The 21983-nt window shown below is 43.6% G+C and overlaps 1 protein-coding gene across 1 annotated transcript in view; it reads left to right on the forward strand.

The window, feature by feature from the left end:
- Nucleotides 1–21983, forward strand: part of AP2M1 (adaptor related protein complex 2 subunit mu 1) — a 42616-nt gene that overhangs the window by 6075 nt on the left and 14558 nt on the right. The window contains exons 2-4 of the mRNA XM_084639142.1: nt 12576–12688; nt 19777–20042; nt 21657–21739. Coding sequence (XP_084495268.1) covers nt 12615–12688; nt 19777–20042; nt 21657–21739 — 423 coding nt within the window. The 5' untranslated portion in view covers nt 12576–12614. The remainder of the gene's footprint in view (nt 1–12575; nt 12689–19776; nt 20043–21656; nt 21740–21983) is intronic.

The following is a 21983-nucleotide window of genomic DNA, read 5'->3' on the forward strand; positions in this document are numbered from 1 at the left end:
TTTACACAGCTTCCCTGAGGAGAGGAGCTCTCTGAAGTCAGCCAGTGAGAATACAAGTTAGCCCATTAGCTTTATGACAGAAATGTGTATTGGCATGTGCTTGCTTTAGGAAAGTCCATGGTAGTTTCCATAATACTAGGATACGATAACAGCCTTAATGACACCTGTGTGTTTTTTTTTTCTCCTAGAAAGAGGAGAAACACATCTTCTGGCAAGTTTTGAACTTGTAGCTTCTGCAGATATGTTTCCTCTTACTCAGGTGATGGCAAGAAACTGCTGAGATTAGGGTTTAGAGGGGTGGTTCCCAACCTATGTACCATTGTGGGCTGCATATGCAGCTATCTGGGTTAGGCTGCATCCACAATACTATCTGTATGGCCCTGAGGATGTCTAATGGGTTGCAGCTGTGTGCTGATTAGGCTGCCAAGCAGCCTGTGGGTTGAGAACCACTGGTTTAGAGCCTGGAATTGAGTGTGAGTTGAAAGCTGCTAGTTTCTTCCTAGAGAAATGGAGGGAATTAGTGTAATGAATGGTGGTGTCTTCATTTTCAGTCTGCTATAAGAGGGGTGAGTGTGTGGTGGGGTGCCCTCAGGATGGGGAAGTTGGGGGGGAGGAGTAGGGTATGAAGCCGCAAGTGGGTTGCAGGGGGTTAGGAGTGCCTGTCAGCACCACATTTTCCCTCCCTGATCCCTTTGGCCTGGCCTGGCTGGCTGGTGGTGTGGAAAGGACACTCTCAGACCTGTCTCAGGCTGCTGATTGTGGGCTAGAGGGGGATGTGTTTCACGGTGGGTGGGTGGGGGTGGAGGGGAATAGGACAAATGGTGATCTGTAGCCTTGGGAAGGGTAGGGACCCCCATGTGAGTTGGAAATCTGGCGGTCTTAGCCCTTCTCCTTCCTCCATGTGTTAGCTGGGGTACTAATGCCTCAGTGAGGGGACGTGAACACCTACTGAGACAAGTAAAGCAGTTCACACCTCTGAGCTATTGTTGGTCTGTAGTCTTCTCCATTGGGTGTTGTGGTCAGACATCTCAATGAAGTGAAGGGGATCATTTCACACCTCTCTGATCCACCTTTGCTGCAGATGTTTGTGTAGAGCCTTTCCCCAATATATTAGGCTCAGATCTGGGAAAGTAGAGATGGATGACAAGATTGTGAAGGGGCTAAAACACACCAGTACAGTCTTTGGCAGGGGTAATGGGCAAGAAGGAGCCAGGAGAAGTGGGAGGAGGCAGGGGAGCATAGGATATACTGAGATCACTTTTCAAAAACAAGGACATTTAAACGCAGAGTTAAGTTTGCCCAGTGGGGCCTTGTGCCCTTCCAGACCATGGAAGGTGGCTAAACTGAAAAGCTAAAACAGTAATACAAAGCTGAGGTACACCCCCTCCCTCCCCCACTGGAGCTGGCAATGATCACTAGGAAAATTTCAGTAAGAGTGTTGCAATAGTTAATAAATCACCAAAGTAAGTGGTGGATTTTCCCCCCTCCTGATGGCATCAAATCTAGAATGAATGCTTTACTGGAAGTTAATTTGAGACTGACTAAAGCATTAGGCTTAATACAGATTAATTTCCTGTTTAACACAGACAAGAGAATTTAAATCTAGTCTAATGGGCCTTTCTGGACTTAACAATCTATAAGTAGATATGATGGACTAAACATTCCATTGTGTTCCCCACCTTTGAATTCCAGCACTTTTCTGGATCCATTCAGCTGTGTTCACTGTTGGGTGTAGTTGTATTGAATTGTAGAGGGATTAGTTGGAGTATCTCTGCCAAGTAACTTGCTGTTAACTGTAAGGGATGGTAAGTCTCTAGCCATGTGTTGGGTCTGAAGATTTGAGAAGGATCTAGTTCCTGTTGAGCACTGCTATACAGAAACTGACATGTGACTGACCCTCAAAACTCATGTGATTTAACAGAGTAAGGCTATATTTACGCTGTGAACGCTATTGTGGCAGTGATGCAGTTATGCTGTTACAGTGCTCATAGCATAAGTGCTTCCCACATCAACAGAAGCAGTTCTTCTGTTGATGTAGGTAATCCACCTCTCTGAGCATCGGTGGATAGGTTGATGGAAGAATTCTTCTATCATCCTAGCCATGTCTAAATCGGGGGTCAGATAGGCTTGACTATGGGGCTTGAGTGAGTGTGTGTGTGTGAGTGAATTTTTTCACGCCTCTGAGTGACCTAGCTAGGTCAATCTAAATTTCAGGTATAGACCCAGGCTTAAGTATTCCTTCAGACCGAGCCTATTGTCACAGTACCTGTTGGAGACTAGAATAAACACATCTGTACTGTAGCGGGGCGGTGGGGGGAGGCGAGGATTGTAACATCTTTACAGAACATGCAGCTCTAGGTTCAGGCTTGTCACACACAACAGTGGTAACTGCATTCACAGTAGCAGACTGGAACTGCTTTTTCACAGCTCTTTTTCTTCAGGTTAAAGATCTCCTTAATCTGCTTCTGATGGAGCATAAAGCCTAGCTAGCCTTTGCTTCAAGTTTCTTCAGGATAAATAACTTGTATTGTAGGTTGTTAAAGCTCAAGAGCTGAGCCATTAATCTTGTACCTCTCTTGGGTGCTAAATCTGAGGAAGTATAGGGCCTGCATAGGCCAAGCTACCTTGAAAAGCCTGAAAGTGTAAAGAGAAGAACAGAACATTAGTCGCTCAAGGCTGATTGTTTCCCAGTAACAGGATTGCTCATTCTGACTGAGTCATTCTGCTTTGTGCATAGCAGCTTGCTTTAACTCCATTTTGGATTTTTATTATGGGGGCCTCCTGATTCCAACAGCTATGAGTCACAAAATATAGCAATGTTTCAGTTATCTAAACTGTTGCCTGTGTTTTTTAACCACTACATGCTGTTTGTGCTTTACAGCCCACTTATTTACTTATGACAAAAGGCATGAAAGCTTTTAAGCTCTTTTGTGCAGACACATCCCATGGTTCTAAGCAGGATTGTCCAGTAGTTAAGGCACTGACCTTTGACACAGGAGATCTGGGTTCATTTCCCTGCTATGCCACAGACTTCCTGAACTTGAGCAAGCCACAGTAGTCTTTCTTGGTTCCTCTTCTGTAATATGGAAATAATGCTTCCCTACCTTGCAGGGAAGTTGTGAGGTTAAATACACTAAAGATTGCATGGCACTCTGACCTAGTAGTAATGGGGCTATATAGGGATCATAGATAGGAAAACTAAGATCTATAATCCACCAAACAGCTTTGTGTGGTGTTTGGATAACATGGTGGCAGAACTGCCTAAATACTGTCTGTGCTACAGCCTTCACCATTTCTGCCACCAGTAGAGCTGCACTGGTGTTGGATTATGGGTCCTAGTTTCTCTAGTGTAGTGAAGGCTGTTGACGTTTTGACTAAGATGACAAGCTAATAAGTATCTAGGTTTCTTACTAACCAAATGGAGTGTTTCACTGTACAAAGACAAGTGAGAACCTAAGGCCATCAATGTGAATATTTCAGACAAATGAAGGTGTTGGTCAGAAAACTACATGAATGGCTGTTGGTTAGACTTCAGCAGTCTTCTGGGAGGGTGTGATTTGCGTTTCATATCAAGAACCCTTGTATTGTGTGATGTTTGTTATGTTTAACGCCCTACTGAATTCAAGGCCTTGAAAAACACGTCATGGACTGTGGAATCTGGTCCTTTGTGTGCTTCTACCCTAACCCTATACTATACAGATTTCACATGGGAGACCAGTGTTTCTCAAACTTTGGGTCCTGACCCAAAAGGGGATTGCGGGGTGGGTGAGTGGTCATAAGTTTTTTTTTTTTGGGGGGGGGGGGGGATCACAGTATTGCCACCCTTACTTCTGCTTTGCCTTCAGAGCTGGGTGGCCGAAGGGCTGCAGCTGCTGACCGAGGGCCCAGCTCTGAAGGAGCAGCACAGAAGTAAGGATGGCAAAACCATGCTATCCTTCCTTCTGCGCCGCTGCTGGCAGCGGCTCTGCCTTCAGAACTGAGCTCCCAGCTGCCACTCTCTGGCTGCCCAGCTCTGAAGACAGCACCGCTGCCAGCAGCAGTGCAGAAGTAAGGGTTGCAGTACCACAACCTCCCTACAATAACCTTGAGACCTCCCCACAACTCCTTTTTTGAGTCAGGACCCCTACAATTACAACACCGTGAAATTTCAGATTTAAATATCTGAAATCATTAAATTTACAATTTTTAAAATCCAGTGAGCATGAGATTGACCAAAGTGGACCCTGAATTTGGTAGGGCCCTAGCTACATTGTGTCTGGTCCTGATGCTCATCAAAACAGGTGTTTTTCCTTTGGCAAGCTAAAAATCGTCTAATCTTAAATCATATTGAATTCCTGAAAGGGAGATTATTTTTAAGGCTGGGATGTTCTTTCTAGGAAACCTGTTGAAGGCAGGATGAGGAGAGACTTCTGACATGAGCTGTGGAGAGAGCTGTTTGTTTTATGTGATCTACCTTCATGCAAATTACATAAGCATCTAGGAATGTCTCTGTAGTCCACTGAATCAGTGTTTTTAATATGATGGAGAAACTTTGCTTTGTCTGCTCTACGTTCAAAGTCTCTACTGTAAAACACAACATACTCTTGTCTTGATTGCATATTAAGTAACAGTAAAAGTACATGAAGTGGATAACAAGCAGCACTAGCCAAATTAATAGCAATTGGACTAATCTTGCCAGCATGTTGCAAAAGGTTTATCCTAGTGTATTCAAACACCTGACTTCGTGTTCTGAAGTTGTGCAGTTGAGCCACAAGTATGAATAACAGTGAACATAAACTTTGTAACTTGACCATGGCTATCCAGCAGTACTAATGTAGAAGTATCCCAATGCTAACTAAAAATATTAATCTTCTGAACAGCATAGTTCAGTGGTTTTCAAACTGCAGGTCTCAGCACCACTGACCAGGCCACTAAAAGTCCTGTTGACGGTGCTGCCTGGCTAAGGCAGGCTAGTTCCTACCTGTTCTGACACTGTGCTGTGCCCCAGAAGCGGCCAGCAGCAGGCCCAGCTACTAGGCAGGGGGCCACAGGGCTCTACACATTGCCCCCACCCTGAGCACCAGCTTTGCACTTCCGTTGGTCAGGAACTGGCCAATGGGAGTTGGGGGGGGGGGGGTGTGCCTGTGGGCAAGAGACATATGGAGCTGCTTGTGAACCTCGGCCTAGGAGCTGGACCTGCTGCTGGCTGCTTCCAGGGCACAGTGTGGTCTGCGGTGCCAGGACAGGCAGGAAGCATGCCTTAGCATCCCTGCTGTGCTGCTGACCAGGAGCCACCTGAGGTAAAGCCCGCACCCCAATCCCCTGACCAAGCCCTGAGCTGTCCCAAACCCAGAGCCCCTTACTGCACTCCAAACCCCCCGTTGCCTGCACCCTATTCCCCTTCCCAGCTGTGAGACACACCCACCCTCCCTCTCTCCCCCCCCCCCCCCCCAAGCCCCTCATCCCCAGCTCCATTGGGTCACGGGCATCAACAATTTTCTTCAACTGGGTCGCCAGAAAAAAGGTTTGAAAACCACTGGTATAATTTATAGGCTCTACATCCCAGTAGGCAGGGTGCTGTTACCTTGCTAAAGATATCAGACCTATGGATACTGTGACTTCCAAAGGCTGTATTTCAAAGCATGTTACATGTAGCCTACTGATGGTACTGTAGCTGCCCATTGAGACGGTAATGGGCAGAATAGGTATTCTGTTAATAGCCAAATTAGAGAGATCATGAGCTAGTGGACATGGCACAGGAATTGTAAGCATCCTGTCTTTTCTGACTTAATGTGGCCTTGAGTCACTCATCCTGTTTTCGGATCATACCACCTTGCTGCTTGGCAGCTGAAGCTTGTTTGTACATACTTTGAATATGTGATGTACTAAGTATTATCACTGCATCACTATCAGAACTCTGCTAGCTTATAAAGGCATGGGTTTAAAAACAAGTAACTTCCATACCAGATCAGACTAACCCACTAAGTCCAAAAACCTCTGTCACTTGATGCTTCAGGATATGTAACTAACTCAAGTAGAAAAGTATATAAGAATAGTATGTCCACAGGGAAAATGTCTTAATAGCGAATGCCTTTGAGCATGATGTTTTACATTTTATTCCAAGTCGTAATGTCTTTTACCCCATAAGAATACCTAATCTTTCTAGAAATCTGCCCAACTTTTCTCCTGCTTGCGACCGTGTAGCAGTTAGTTCCCTAGGCTAAAACTGCATTGAGTAAATGTTTCCTCTTTTTTAAAATGTGTTGGCTTTTTGAATTTGAATATTACTTTGAGCATAGATAATACATGACTCAGTACCATTTGCTATCTTATATGTTCTTCCACTTTTGGCTTGATTTTTATTTATTTATTTATTTATTTTTTAAAATCTCTCTCCGTGGAAGTCTTGTCATGCTTCCAGTTGTACTTGTCATCTCTAGACCCCTCTGTTCCTGATCCCCTTGAGGTAAGCAGGGGACAAAATAGTTCAGCTTCTTTTCTTGGTGTGTTCTAGGAACACCACTTACATATAGTTCAGTATCTCCTTCCATTTGTTGCTTCTTGCTATCCTTTACTTATTTGGGATGGGTGGGAAGAACAGCATGTGGCCATTGGTTAACCAAGTGTAGAGCTGTGAAATGCTTGCATATTGACATTCTTGTGACTGCTTGTGAGGGTCCTGTCTGCTATCATCTTTGCTGTACGACTCTCTGGACTAAGCCACAAGAGCAGCTGTTAGAATAGATACTATGACTTGAAGGAGCTAATTGAGTGAAGAGGGCAAACAATTGCATTGCAGAAACTGGATCTGTATTAAAGCAGCTGTCTGTCATAGATAAAAGCTGTCTTCAGTCTGGCAACCTCTTAGTGGCTGTGAGGCCAGTAAGCACACATGAGGATTCACTGGCAAATAGCTGATCTTGGCTGTTCTGTGGAGGGAAAAACCTTTGATCACTTTTCTCAGAGAACAAATAGTTTGGAAACTTGAAGTGTCATGAACAAGTGCAGAGTAGAATCTAGGGTCATCAAAGTTACGTAACTCTCTCCTTGCTGAACTTCCATTCTCTGCACTATTGTACTTTGAGTGCAAAGTGGAGGCTTTGAAAAGGATGAAGAAGGCCATGGCTTGCAGCTAGACATCTTTTTAACTTATTGTGTCATTAGTGTAGGTGGTAAAACTCTGCAGTATGTAAGTTTGGCTTTGTAGGCACTTACAATACAGAAGCGCAGTTCTACACCACTTCTAGTTTTCCTGATGGCATCAAATCTGTCTGGGATCTTAGATTGCATTGTTTCTGGTGTGTGGTGATGGAGAAGCATGTAGTTTCTTGTGAGGTGCTGTAGAGTAGCTCTTTTTGTTAGAGATCAATGTAGTGGGTAAAAGCTGATGACATTTGTAATTAGCATCTGGGTTTCCAGTGGTAGTCTTAAGTCTAGCCGATACTAGAAAGAGTTTACCCATAGATGCAGTTTATAGCAGCAAAAGTGCTTTTGCCAGTATATCATCTTTATACCTGTTTCTGAGCAAATAAGCTAGGCCAGCAAACACTCTTACTCCAGTATAATTGCCTCTACACAGAGGTTTTTGGCCGTATAAAAAGTTGCATTCCTCTTCAATATACGTTTTGGTGGTATAGTATCTGTATAGACCTAGTGTTAATCCAGTCTTGGCTTAGTGGTATCCAAGATGCCATGACTTGGAGCAGTCATGGAATAAGAGGGAAGGTCTTCTCGTAGATCAGTAACTCGTTAAAAGTCTAGAAGCAAAGAGTAGGAATAAATGGTCGGTTTTCACAATGGAGAGAGGTAAATAGCTGAGACCCCCAGGGATCTGTACTGGGACTAGTGCTATTCAACATGTTTATAAATGATCTGGAAAAAGAGGTAAACAATGAAGTGGCAAAATTTGCAGATAACTATTCTGAGTGATTTAGTATTAAGTCCAAAGCAGAGTGCGAAGAGTTACAAAGGGATCTCACAAAACTGGGTTACTGGGCAATAAAATAGCAAATTAATGCACATGGGAAAAAATAGTCCCAACTATCCTTACAAAATGATGGGGGTCTAAATTAGCTGTTACCACTGAAGATTGAGATCTTGGACTCATTGCAGATAGTTCTCTGAAAACATCCACTCAATCTACAGCAGCTGTCAAAAAAGCTAACTGTTAGGAACCATTCGGAAAGGGATATATAAAAAGACCGTAAATATCATAATGCCACATTATAAATCTGTGGTACACCCACATCTCAAATACTGTGTGCAGTCTTGGTTGACCGTCTCAAAAAATATATTAGAATTGGAAAAGGTACAGAGAAGAGCAACAAAAATGATTAGGGTTATGGAACAGCTTCCATATGATATGTTAAAAAGACTGGGGCTGTTCAACTTGGAAAAGAGATGACTATGGGGAGGGACATGATAAAGATCTCTAAAATAATGAATGGTGTGGAGAAAGTGAATAAGAGGATTATTTATCCTTTCATGTAACACAAGAACAAATTAAATTGATAGACAGCAGGTTTAATACAAATAAAAGGAAGTACTTCACACAATGCAAAGTCAACCTGTGGAATTCATTGTGGGGGGATGCTGTGAAAGCCAAAACTGTAACGGGGTTCAGAAAAGAACTAAAGTTCATGAAGGATAGCCATTGATGGACCTATTAGTCAAAATGGTCAGGATGTAACCTCATGTTCTGGGTGTCCCTGAGCCTCTTACTGCCAGATGTTGGGACTGGATGGCTGGGGATGGATCACTGGATAATTGCCCTGCTCTGTTCCTTCTCTTTGAAGTGTCTGGCATTGACCACTGTTGGAAGACAGGATACTGGACTAGATTGGGCATACTGGGTTAGATCAATGGTGTTTCTTATGAAGCTTTAGTAATGTTGTCTTTGCATTTTCGGACACTTCATTAGGTTGTGAATTGGTTTACTAATGTGATTGAAGAGCCATAGGTATGGGTCATTGGATTTCTGTACCTATTCAGTGTACTTAGTCAACATACTATTATAATGCTCAGAATGCACTTTAGGTTTAGTCCAGACATAGGAAAACAGACCATTCCTTATAAAACAGCACAGTGTAATGCAGTACTTATACTGCTGTGTGGCAGTGGGCTTTTCTGCAGTAAACCATTACAAGTCAATTCAGAGTCACATTTTCCTTATCTGTGGACTCTGCCTGAAATGAGAGAGATCTGAGTCAAGATGAACAAACTCTAATAAAATAATTGCTTTGAGACTCCATGAATACAATGAAATACTTTTCCTCTCTAGAAATACTAGATATTATATTGGGCTCAGCACTTGCCTGTAGCTTCAGGCAGGCATGGGCCCTGAATTCTGCTGAAGTGGAGGGATATGAGTATCTCTACTGGGAGGTGTCTAAGGGCTTGTCTACACTGGCACTTTGCAGCGCTCAGGGATGTGTTTTTCACATCCCTGAGCGAGAAAGTTACAGCGCTGTAAAGTGCCAGTGTAGACAGTGAACCAGCTCTGGGAGCTACTCCCCTTTTTACACTGCTGGGGAGCTCTCTCCCAGTGCTGGAGCCGCGACTACACAGCTACGGCAGCGCTTTAACGTTGGTAGTGAACACATACCCTTAGTGTAACTGCTATTAAGCTAAATTCCTGTGCTGACTTAAACTTTTAAAAATAAAAAATAAAAAAATCAGTAGTACATTGTAACATTGATTTGACATGTAACTGTATCCCAAAACAGTCACAGTGGGCATACAGCCTCTGGCAGTTCCGGAAGTTGGGACTCTTGGCACCTTTGATGGTATAGGAGCTGGGTTTTGTTTGTGGCATCTAGGAGGCTGTTGATCTTAGTTCAAGAATTAAAGCCAATCAGTATAGATGTATAGAAAACATATCTTGCTGAAATAACTTCATCTTTTCTTATAAAACTAATAGTGTGATGTAATACTTAGAATTCTATAAGGTGCTTTAACTTGGTACCACACATTTTGATTTTAAAAAAACAACCACCCTAGAATATAAAATTAACATGACAGATTAAATGTCATAAAAGCTGGATCATAGAGCTCAAAATATAACTGTGAAGAGGGAATCATCAAGTAGGTGGTTGGTTTGTATTTTTATTGGGGTGGGCCCTTTAGGGATCGGGTTTTGGTCTTGTACTATTTAATGTTTTTACCAATGACCTGGAAGAAAACACACAAATATCACTGATAAAGGTGACAGAATGATACAGTAATACACAGTGATCTGGATCACTTTGTAAGCAGTATGCAAACAATGTATTTTAACAGGCTAAACATAAATCTTTAGGAATAAAGAATGTAGGCCATACTTACAGGATGGGGACTCTATCCTGGCAAACAGTGACTGTGGGGGAGAAAACTTGGCTGTGGTGGATGAACAGCTAACCACGAGCTACAAAAGGGCTCATGCAATCCTCCCCTGCATAAATGGGAATCAAGTAGGAGTAGATTTTTACCTAAGTATTTGGTATTGGTGTGACAGCTGCTGGAATATTGTGTCTAATATTCAATTCTGGTGTCAACAATGCAAGAAGGATGTTGATAAATTGGAGAGGTGTCCGTGAAGAACCATGAGAATAATTCAAGGATTAGAAAACATGATTTATAGTGATAGATTGAGCTCCTTGAATCTATTTATCTTAACAAAGAAGGTTAAGGGGTGACTTTGATCAGTCAAGTACTTACATGGGGAACAAATATTTTCAGCATAGCAGGGAAAGATACAACACGATCCACTGGCTGGAAATCAATGCTAGGCAAATTTAGACTCCAAGGTATAAATTTTTAACAGTCAGAGTAATTAATCACTGGAACAACTTACAAGGATCGTGTTGGATTCTCCATCAATGCAATTTTTAAAACAAGACTGGATTTTATTTTATTTTATTTTTATTTTTTTAAGAGATGCTTTTGGGTGGGAAATTTTATGGCCTGTTTACACAGGAAGTCAAACCAGATGATCACAGTGGTCCCTTCTGGACTTGGAATCTATGAATTATTAAGTTGAGGTGGGGGGGAGGGAATTTCTAACTCTCCCTTTAAGAAGCTGCAGAAATCACTCTAAATTTGAGTGAAAAGGAGGGGGTGTGGCACTCCTCTTCATTCCAGCAACCATGGTTAGCAATTTGCTACCTTGCTATGCCTTATAACTAGCTTGCTCTGGCTAAATTGATCAGCAGTAAATTAGCCAGTGTTGGTCAAGGTTTCATCAGACTTCAGAATAAATATTCTTTCATTACACTTAAGGGTAAACACCTAGTTGAGACAAATGCTGCAATATATCCTTCTCAGGCCTACACATGTCTACACTATCTCAGCACTGCTACCCTGCTGCAGCCGCTGTAGTGTAGACGCTTCGTACATCAATGGAAGGGATTTTTCCATTGATATAGTTAATCCATTTGTGAGGTGGTAGCTAGGTCTACAGAAGTCTTCTATTAACCTAGCCACACCTACAGTTAGGTTGACCTAATTACAGCACTCAGGGAACAATGTTTCACAGCCCTGAATGACCTCTCTAGAGTGTTCTAATTTAAGTGTAGATCAGGTCTGAGTTATTGTTTCAGGCTGTGGCTGTTTCTGCAAATGGACAGATACTGCTGCCTTACACTTGGTGGTCACACTTCTGAGGTTCCTTTGAAACCCTTGGGCAACACTTTCTTATTTAAAAAGAACAGCTTAAATTGTCAACTCAAGCTATTTAGCTTGAATACCCACAGTTTATGCAGTTACTACATCTGGAGCTTCAAGCATAATATGATTGTAAGAGGCAAAATCCTCAGAGCTTCACCAAAATTTCATGCAATACCAAGTAGTATCATAAAGCTCCTTGCTGCTGATGTGAACCGTACAGGTCATTCTGAGCCATTAATACCTTAACTAGGAAGTTCATCTCTTAGGCTTAGCTTACTCAAGTTACAAAATGTGCACCCATAAGTAAACTTCAGAATGAATAAACTCTATAGTTGGCTATCACTGCACTGGGGGTCAGGGAGAAGTTCTGCTTGGGGTAAAAATCATGAGTAAGTAAAGTAGTCTGGAAGTTCCCAGATAAAACACGTTTTTTTAACCACCTCAAACTTTTTAGATCTCAGGATGTAAGAATCCTGTCCCAATGCCCTTTTGAACTTTGTAGAACAGCAGTTCAAGATTGCTTATTGCCGTGGCACTGCCAGCAAGGGCATACGCACAGGTCCAGAGTGACTGAGCCACAAAGCTTGTGGTTTCAGGGTGACAGATCAGTGTTCGCTTTCCTGAATAATTGGGGCTTCGCTCATAGCCTGGTAAACTGACAAGTTGAGAAGCCACATCAGTGCTTGTGTAAAGTTTCCACCTGGCTCTAATTGGTAGAATCTTGAAGGTGATAGTGTATTCAAGCCTATAACCTCATGTAGGGATTTAGAACCTTAATACAAACCTGTCAGAACTCTCATTCTCACCTTTTACAGTGATTCTGACTCTACATACATAGGTCATTTGTGCTAATCTCCTAGCTGATAGAATTTAGTGCTGTGAAAAGTCTAATGCTGTACAATTACACCACTTATTGCCATACAAAAAGCCTAATGCTCCCTCTGTCTTCTCAGGTCTTATGCAATATGGAAAGAGAAGACTAAGGTTCCATCATGATCGGAGGCTTGTTCATTTATAATCACAAAGGAGAGGTTCTAATCTCTCGAGTCTACCGTGATGACATCGGGTAAGTAACTTGACTCCAACTTAAAGCTTCTGCACCCTAGTCCCACTCACTGTGCAGACAACATTCCATAGCTGCTTCCTCTGCATTAGCTGTGTATGCATGTGAGACTAGTTCATAACTACGTTAACTTAACTAGCAGGATTTTTTGACGTACTCTAGATCTGTTTCTGAATATTGGTGTCCTTCAGGTGATGGTAAAAAGTGCCCTGCTAGTTAGGCTGGGCTTCTCAGCTAAAAACCTCTGTAAGGAGATGCTTCCTAACTTACAGTGAAGCTGGTAGATTTGCAGTTAAAGCAGGAGTGGTAAAATGGCATTTGAGTGTATACCACATACCAGGCCTAGGGGACACATGCTAGTCTTCCCCATGAGCATGGGGAGAAAGAGGGTATGTTTCCATACTTGGATATGGCCGCATTGCCCACAAAGCCATTGGGCAAAGTTTGCCTAGGTCCCAGGAGCTGAAGGTTACATCTGACTTGTATAAAAGAGGTAGTCTACAGCCGTGGTTCTCAACCAGGGATACGCATACCCCTGGGGGTACGCAGAGGTCTTCCAGGAGTACATCAACTCATCTAGATATTTACCTAGTTTTACAACAGGCTGCATAAAAAGCATTAGTGAAGTCAGTACAAACAAAAATTTCATGCAGACAAAATGAGAAAGTAAGCAATTTTTCAGTAACAGTGTGCTGTGACACTTTTTATATTTTTGTCTGATTTTGTAAGCAAATAGTCTAAGTGAGGTGAAACCTGGGGCACTCGAGACAAATCAGACTCCTGAAAGGGGTACATAGGTCGGGTAAGATTGAGAACCACTGGTCTACAGAGCCCAGCATGCAATTCATTCTTACTGCTTGGATCAAGCCTCTGATATCCACTAGGGGCTGCCTAAATTCAGCTGCCATTGTCTTTATGGTAGCCAGAATAGATTTAAAACTTACTTTACCTGCAGGAGGAATAGCTCAGTGGTTTGAGCATTGGCCTGCTAAACCCAGGGTTGTGAGTTCAATCCCTGAGGGGGCCATTTAGGGATCTGGGGCAAAAATTGGGGTTTGGTCCTGCTTTTGAGCAGGGCGTGGGACTAGACGACCTCCTGAGGTCCCTTCCAATCCCTGATGATGGGTCACTGACCTCTGTATTTATCAAGTCAAGAATCCAAAGATCTAGCCGTGCTTAACAGGAATAATGTGTATGCTAGTGCCTCCTAAGATGGAAACCAGACAGAAGCATCCCAGTGAAGTTAGCAGTCCAACTCTCAAGTGCAGCTTTTTCCTTTTAAAAAAAAAAGTTATGCAAGGCCCTTTTTGTATAGTGAAACTCTTGCCTCTAGTGGATTCTAGCTAATGTCCAGTATCAACAGATTGGAATCACATAATCAAATCAAAAAGAAAAGGAGTACTTGTGGCACCTTAGAGACTAACCAATTTATTTGAGCATAAGCTTTCATGAGCTACAGCTCACTTCATCTGATGCGTACAGCCCTCTGAACCTTGTGTGATCTGCTGGGTATTGACACGCACGCCTACACTAATGCAGAATGTGTAATGGAGAAACAAGTATGCAAATATCCACATGTAAAGTCTCACAAGAATTCAGTTAAGGGTATGAATTCTGCAACCTTGTAGAGCTAAAAGTTGATTCTAATGCCTCTCAAAATGGCACCACTTAAGGATGCTTTATCTGAATAGCATCCATTGAAACACTGGCCAGCAAAAGGCTGTAGCTGGGCCAAATAATTTGCAATTCCCCTTGTTTTGCACCGCCAGCATGTCCGTATTTCAGAGCCTAACGTGCAGTGAGGCATCTGACCTTTTTTGCATGGAAAGTCACCCTTGTGACTGGAAAAAGCTCCTGGCAGAACAGAAGGTAGCAGTACTGGAGCCTTGGCCTTTGCTCTCAGTCCTGTACTTCATTCAGCAGTTTGCACCTTCTTTGGGCTCAGGACCCATTTGTAAACCGTGATGGCCTGTCATGACCTAGTAAATGGCTTTAGTGTGCAAAAAAACCCCAAAAAACTGGCTTAAATGTTACCCATGATATATATTAATAAGTACACACAGTGTATTTATTTAGCATTGTAACAGCAGCTCCAGTAGCTCCTGTCCCCACTCTGGGCGTTGTGATCTCTGGGGTTGCAGCACTGCTCAGGTTTGCCTGGTACCCTGCACTGGCTGGGCTAAACTTGTGAGTGGCGTTGTGATCTGGTACTTGGGGTTGGAGAACCACTTAGTCATATTTGGCTCTTAGCTCTCATGGAGGAGCTGGGCCAAACCTGAACAGCACCCCATGCACCCGGTTGCAACTCCTGGAACAAGGAGTGGAGCCCAGCCAGCTCTGTGGGACCAGAGCTGCCACTGAAGGATAAGCACAGGGTGGGCTCACTCTGCAGCTCTCTGCTTGTCCCTTTGACGCATTCATCATGACCCCTGGGTTGAGAAACATGACCTATGCCTTGCTAAGCAAATTGACTAGCCAGCCTGGGCCCATTTAACCTCATTTTACTGAAGGGGAACTCCTACCTCTGCATGGCTGTGGAGATCAGAATACTGTATCTGGATTTTGCTTTCAGTAACTTTCCTCCTCTTAGAAATAAGGGAATTGAGGCCCATGTTAAATGACTTGTCTGGAAGGAACTATAAAAGTAGGTCTCTAAAATTACTACAGCTGCTTGGTGAGGATACATGGTTGGTGAGGAGATTATAAAGTGGGTTGGCCTGGCCTGGGCCTGTACATATGCTCAAACTCCTAATGTGGCTGAGTGAAGTGGGTACTTATGCCTTCAGCACCCCTTTCCAAGGACAGAGCATAAACTTTGGTGAAAGAAGCTTTCTGGAGTGAAGCGTTTCTCACAATTTGCAGCTCTGCAAAACTGCTTCACTTTCACTTCTCTTGTAGCCTCTAAAACTGGTAAAGATCAATTAATCTTCCGGCAGGAACTTCACCTGGCTCTTAAAGTGCCCAAAGAATTATTGGGGGTTTCTTCTGTCAGTGTGGTGGAACCTGGTACAGAGTTGGCTAATGGCCCACATATGCTGTTTTTATAAATAGCTGTAACTTGGTAGGGAGTGTCCTGTGCATGCTAAAAACTTGTGATGGAAGTGAGCAATTAAATTAGGGTTTTCTGCTGTACTGAGCAAGTGTAGTGAGCAAGGAGAGCTTGATGCTAATGTCCAAACCAGGAAATAGCAAAGCCATGTCTGCTTCAAGCTGTTGCTGGCCCGTCTCTGCCCTTTAGCACATCATTAGAGTCCAAAGAGAATGGAATACTATCCAGCTTCTAAGTATTCAAAAGGAAATAAAAAATACTGTTGTCCAGTGTCCTAAGTGGAATCTGGGTATGAAATGCTCCAGGCTTTTTGCTAAAACATTGCTGGATCAACTCAGTATCCTAAATGGCTGTATTGTGACTCCTGGAGCCTGTGGGCTCTTGTTTCCAAACTATCTTAGCTGAACAGTGATGTAAATGCAAAAGTCAACATGAATGTCATGCACAGAGGGGAGGTATGCATGCCACAAACAATCACTGCTGATGCCCTTGTTGGTTGGTAGCTCATGACCTGAATTTCGTCTTTCGGTGCCAGAGTTGAGACCCACTGACCGGATGCCCGTTTGGAGGGAGAGGAGTGAGACTGGATGGGGGTGGGATTGGGAAGACTTGCGCTGCTGCTTATGCTTTATGTGAACTCTGAGAAATTAAGGCTTCTGACTCCTTGGCTCTTGTTTGGCCCCTTCACTCCTGCCAAACTCTGTGGAAACTTGAAACCTACACACTGGGGGAGAAACTCAAAGCCATGGGTCTACAGTAGCTAGAACTCTTTCCCCTTGTGCATATGTAAAATCTTAAACTGCATATGGTAACTTGGTGTCCAGTGAGCAGAGTAGCAGTTAAGTAACCATTGCTTTGAATTTCCTGGCACTTCTGTATAGCACTCAAACTTGAGATTTGTTTGCTTGCAACTTCTCTCTAAAAGAATGGCTTGAAATAAATGCATGTAGAGCATCTGCCAGTGCCATTTAACTAGATGCATGCATAAATGGTCTTGTTACCTTTCTTAAACTCCATATTGAAACAAAAGCACAGTGCATTTAATTCGAGATTACATGGAAGGGTTCACTGTAACCTTCAAGTGCAGTTTTTATTTGTATGGTTAACTCCTGAAGTAATCCTATCTGCATTTAAACATGCAGATCTCCATATAGCCACCTGGTAGGAATGTGCCATTAAATGACAAATTGCATGTATCCTCTAATTCTTGAGCATTTGATTTCAAACCAGACTCTCTTAATATTGATCTTGTGCTTTGATTATCACACACTCGGTCTTAGTTGTGCCAAGATGATGATGGTAAAGTGCAGCATCTGAATCTTCTGGAAGTGCCATCTCTCCTTCGTGCTCTGATTGTGCCTGCCTTTCTATAATTCCCTACGGTTGGACCAAGCCTCAGATGCTTCAGTCAAAACAGCCTTTTAGGAGAGAATGGTGCCTCAGTCCGATCAGTAATATCATGCCTGATGTCTGCTGGTAGGAGAAATCTAAACTCTAAGCAGGCTTCTCCATTAGATGCAGCCTCACACTTTGAGGCTTCTTCATTCTTGGTGTCTGCTATTTTATTTGTAATAAACTGCACATAAGAGTGCAAATTGGGTAATACTGATAGCAACTTGGGTATGGCTCTTGACTAAACGCCCAATTAGAGCTGCAACTAAACAGCACAGAAATCTGTTGGCACAGACGGCTGCTGAGTGACCACTGCATGTTAAGTTTCTGTCTGCAATTGCTTCACTGCTGTCACAGCTTCTGACTTTCCATGAAGTACCTCCTTCGCCTCTTGTGCCTGGAAATGGGGAGGGGGTGCTATTTGGTCTCTCCTTATCTCTTTGGATTCATTGTGCCTTGTGTGTGTTTCTAACCCTTTCTCTTGTTGCTGTCACTCCTCCTTTCTTCGCTGGCGCCATTTCTGTCCATCCCATCTCATTGGCTGCTGTAGCAATAGGTAAGAGACGCGTGGCAGGCCATGACTGGCCCAACAAAGTGGGGAATTGATGTGCTAAAAGTTTCATTCATTTGAGGCTTCCTCTCTCTTGGCCAGTCCATGACTCTTGGGGCTAGTATTAGTGTTAGTGGGGGGAAGATTTAGCTCAGTCCTGGAGCATTATCATTCATTGCAGGGTTTATTGGGTAACACTTAAGTATTACTGAGGAACTTAAACTCTTCGGGATGAGAGGTAATTTTTATTAACTTGTCTCCCTCTTGAAGACAGAAACTAAACTAGTATTCTTCAAGGTTCTTGGGTAGTAACAATGTATGTTATCAAGTGTAAGTGACAAAGATTGAAGGGGCTGGAACTTAACCCATTTTGAGGATGAGTATTTACTATCCAACTCACTAATATTAACTATACCCAGTATCTTGACTACCAAAATGCAAAGGCATCAGAATTGCAGTAGGCAGTTCAATACCTAACAGCCTATTAGAAATAGCGTTTATCTTCTAGATCAGCAGTTCTCAAACTTTACCAACCTGAGGACCCACACTTTGATTTAAAATTTTTCCTGGACCCCCAAGCCTCCTGCTTCACTCCACCCCTCTTTCCCACCTCTTTCCTTCTCCTTCCTCCCAGCGCCTCCTGCATGCTGTTGAACTTGGAAGGAGGGGGAGGAGTTGATCAGCGGGGCCAGTGGCTCTGGACATGACTTGTGGACCCCCTGGAGTACCTTCATGGACCCCCGGGGTCTACAAACCAGTTTGAGAAACCCTGTTCTATATCATAGGGTCAGTCCCAGAGCAGAGGTATTGAAGGACTATTGTATGGCTCCTAGCTCATTCCTTGGTGTACAGACACTAGTTCTCAGGCTTGCATCAAGAAAAGAGTGTAAAAAGCCTCCTGACTCCCTGGATTCCTAGTCTTAATGGACTTTCAGCTTAATTATGGGAGTACAGTCTGGTAACTATGCAGTGGCCAGGATGCCAAAACCTTCCTGCTACATAATGCAGAAGGTTGAAGAGCTAGCCTCTGGAGTTTGTTCTAGGTTTAAATTCCACATCTCTCAAAAGTAAAGGCATTTGTACAGTAAGGACTTGGTCTAGTGCACATAAATTGTCAACTGTGTAGTGGGTTTTAAGACAAAGGACCAGAATGGTAGTGCATCATGTTGAGATTAAGGCAGAGCTACATAGGGAAGCTTGCACAGTACCTGCCTGCACTACGCAACTACACTAGTGCATTTCCATTAGCTTGTTGCACCACTGGAATTCTAAAAACTATCAGTCAAACCACTCTGCTGTTCTATAGTTGAAGTATAAGGACTAGCAGTGTAGACTGGAAACAAGTAAAATATGCTCTAAATTCTACATTTCACTTACTGGTTTGAGCTTCCTCATTTATGCTTGCTGTGTTCAGAGATTAAGCACATCTGGGAACAATCCCATTCCTGACATGGCCTGCCTCCGTATATCAGGCAAGTGAATCTAGTAGGATTTGATGGATTTTCACAATGGCATGTGATATGACAGCAGTTCCTTTCATGCAGAAGGGGTTGCAATCAACCTAAACATCAAGCAAGTTGTGGGGGGCAGCAGGTGTAGAAGCCAGGCTGCTGTGAAGCTTTAAGGAGTGGAGAATAGGAAGTAACAGGCTGTATATTTAGTCAGAATTGGGTTTCTCTCTACCTAGGCCACAGCCTGCTATGCCTTTTGGCCTCTGACAGTGCTAGCCAATGAGGGAGCACTAGCAAGGTGAATTGAGAGGAAGCCTCTTATTAGGCCAGTTGAGAAACTTCCATCTGGAGGCAGATAAGAATTGGTGTTGAGCTGTAGTCCAAAGCTTCTTAGAGGTGCAGTAGGTTCTCTTTCCTCATCCCCCTCACATAGTATATTGCAGGATTTAACATGTTAACTCTGTTCCTGAACTCTGTTAGACCCCATTAGCTATAATGTCCCAAACACCCTTCCTGATAAGGGCCAGGCAAATGTAGCTGTAGCTTAACAAATGTAGTCCTTAAGCAGCTTGGCTACAGTTTCTGACCAATCTGCAGAGTGCATGTGGAGTTTAATTCTGTTTTTCCGCCTCTTGTGACAACCCTCTAGGCGGAATGCAGTGGATGCCTTCCGTGTCAATGTCATCCACGCACGGCAGCAGGTGCGTTCGCCTGTCACCAACATTGCCCGCACCAGTTTCTTCCATGTCAAGCGTTCCAACATCTGGCTGGCTGCAGTCACCAAGCAGAATGTCAATGCTGCCATGGTCTTTGAATTCCTCTACAAGATGTGCGACGTGATGACTGCCTATTTCGGGAAGATCAGCGAGGAAAACATCAAGAACAATTTTGTGCTGATCTATGAGCTGCTAGATGGTGAGTTACCAGTTAGTTGCCAGGATCCAGTCAGCCATAGCTTACCCCCATCCCAGCGTTGGCTTTGAGTAGCTTCGTGTAGTTTGTATGGGGCAGGGCCATATAGCTTCTAGCTCTGCTTTAAAGTTCCCCTGCATTCTGCTTTCCGGTGTTATCAAGTGTAGGATGATGGAGCTTCCCCATTCTCAAACGCTTAAGCTTGTTAGCTGCTTCTCACTTCAGTAGTGAGATTACCTGTGCTATGGTGGTGATGAGGATGGCATAAACATGTTGAGAAAGTGAAGCAAATCACTGCTTCAGCAACCATCATTGAATCTAATCAAGCTGGCATCCATGCCATGTGCTATTCCTGTCCATGCCATGTGCCCTGTTCCTTACTTGGTGTTCGAGCAAGTCTGGGGAGCTAACACCTCAGCCCTCTCTTCCCACTGAGGTGAGAGTGCAGTTCAGAGCTGCTTCCAATGGCATATTATTGTAGTCTCTTCTATCTGGATGCTCACTGAAACTTTTTTGATGCTCAGTGTATTTTTAAAAAAAATACAAAACTGCTTGGGTCTGTGGAGGCTAAAGGTCTGCACTTGGGCTGATTCTGGGTCCTCATCTTGCCTAATGCCAATACAAATAAAATTATTTCTAATGCCATGACTCTAGATAGCCAGTGTCAGCTGTTTCCTAAAACTGAGCTCCATCTTCCTCCAGACTTGAAATCAAAAGAATAAAACAAGTGTGGGTGTACTAGGATTCAGAGCCTGTCCAAAGGTCACAGTTAGTGCTTGATAAACTCTCTACAGGTTCCTCTTGATGGGGGTGGAGGAGAAGCTGCAGAGCTGTAATTTATTCATTTCTCTTACATGGCAGGCTCTGCCTTTGGTGCTCAAAGCCTGCTCTCTCCTAGCAGAGTGGTAACAGTTCCTGCATGTGCAGTGTCATGCTATATTCACATTACAGGTTTGCCATCCCCGCTGGATTTTGTGTAGGTGGCCCGCTCTCCCCTGGAGGGGCAAAGTGCACTTCTTTCTCTGTAGCTAACAGCTGTTTCTCTCCCCTGCTGGCTCACCCTGCGGTGTCACTACTCTGCTGTTATTTTTTTAGGTTTTGATTTTTATTACATCTTCATGCGAAAATCAAAACCTAAAGAAAATGCTGCAAAGATAGATTATTCTGCTGTTGGATAGACCCTCTTCACTGTCCCTTGGATGTCTCTGGATAGACCCTCTTCAGTGTCCCCTGGATGTCTGTCTTGTCTTGCTAGTATTTAGACCCTGAAGTACAGTGCCGTGAGAGCTAGTGAGCTCCTCACTTCCAGATGGACAAACCCTCCCTTGCCCCCAAACTGGCTTGAAAATTCAATTTCCCCCAGACAGTCGCTGCCGTTAGTCCAGCAGGGCTGTGTCTGCTGCAGAGGAGCATTCTGATGCAAGTCTTGGGCTGGTCGTGTCTGCCCTGCTTCAGAGGCTCCAGGCTCTGTGGAGCGGGGTGGGCATCCATGCCCCAGTCCTTTCTCCCTCTAGGAATGTTTACCGGTGGGGACTGCTTGCGTTGGAAGTGACTTACACCCTGCAGCTCTCTTGTCTTGTGAGTTCTTTGAGCTGATTATTCTTTACCCTTCTGTAGAAATCCTGGACTTTGGCTATCCTCAGAACTCTGAGACAGGGGCTCTGAAAACCTTCATCACTCAACAAGGCATCAAGAGCCAGGTAATGAAAGGGATTTGGGATATAGTAGCACTGTCCTGTCCCTGTTCTATCTTGGTATAAAAATCTGTTCAAGGAAGTGTAGGGGTCTCAGCCTCTTGGGGGAGGGATCTATCTAAAGTACACAAACTTTGACCATGGGATCTGAGCTGGTCATGGTATAGGAAGCTGGATAGATTGAGCATAGCGGAGAACCTGAGCAGTGTTTCACTCTGTGCTTACGATGTACTTGCTCCATCTCCTTGTT

Source organism: Lepidochelys olivacea (assembly GCF_965140295.1).
Source record: "Lepidochelys olivacea isolate rLepOli2 genome assembly, chromosome: 9".
In the NCBI taxonomy this organism is placed as follows: domain Eukaryota; kingdom Metazoa; phylum Chordata; order Testudines; family Cheloniidae; genus Lepidochelys; species Lepidochelys olivacea.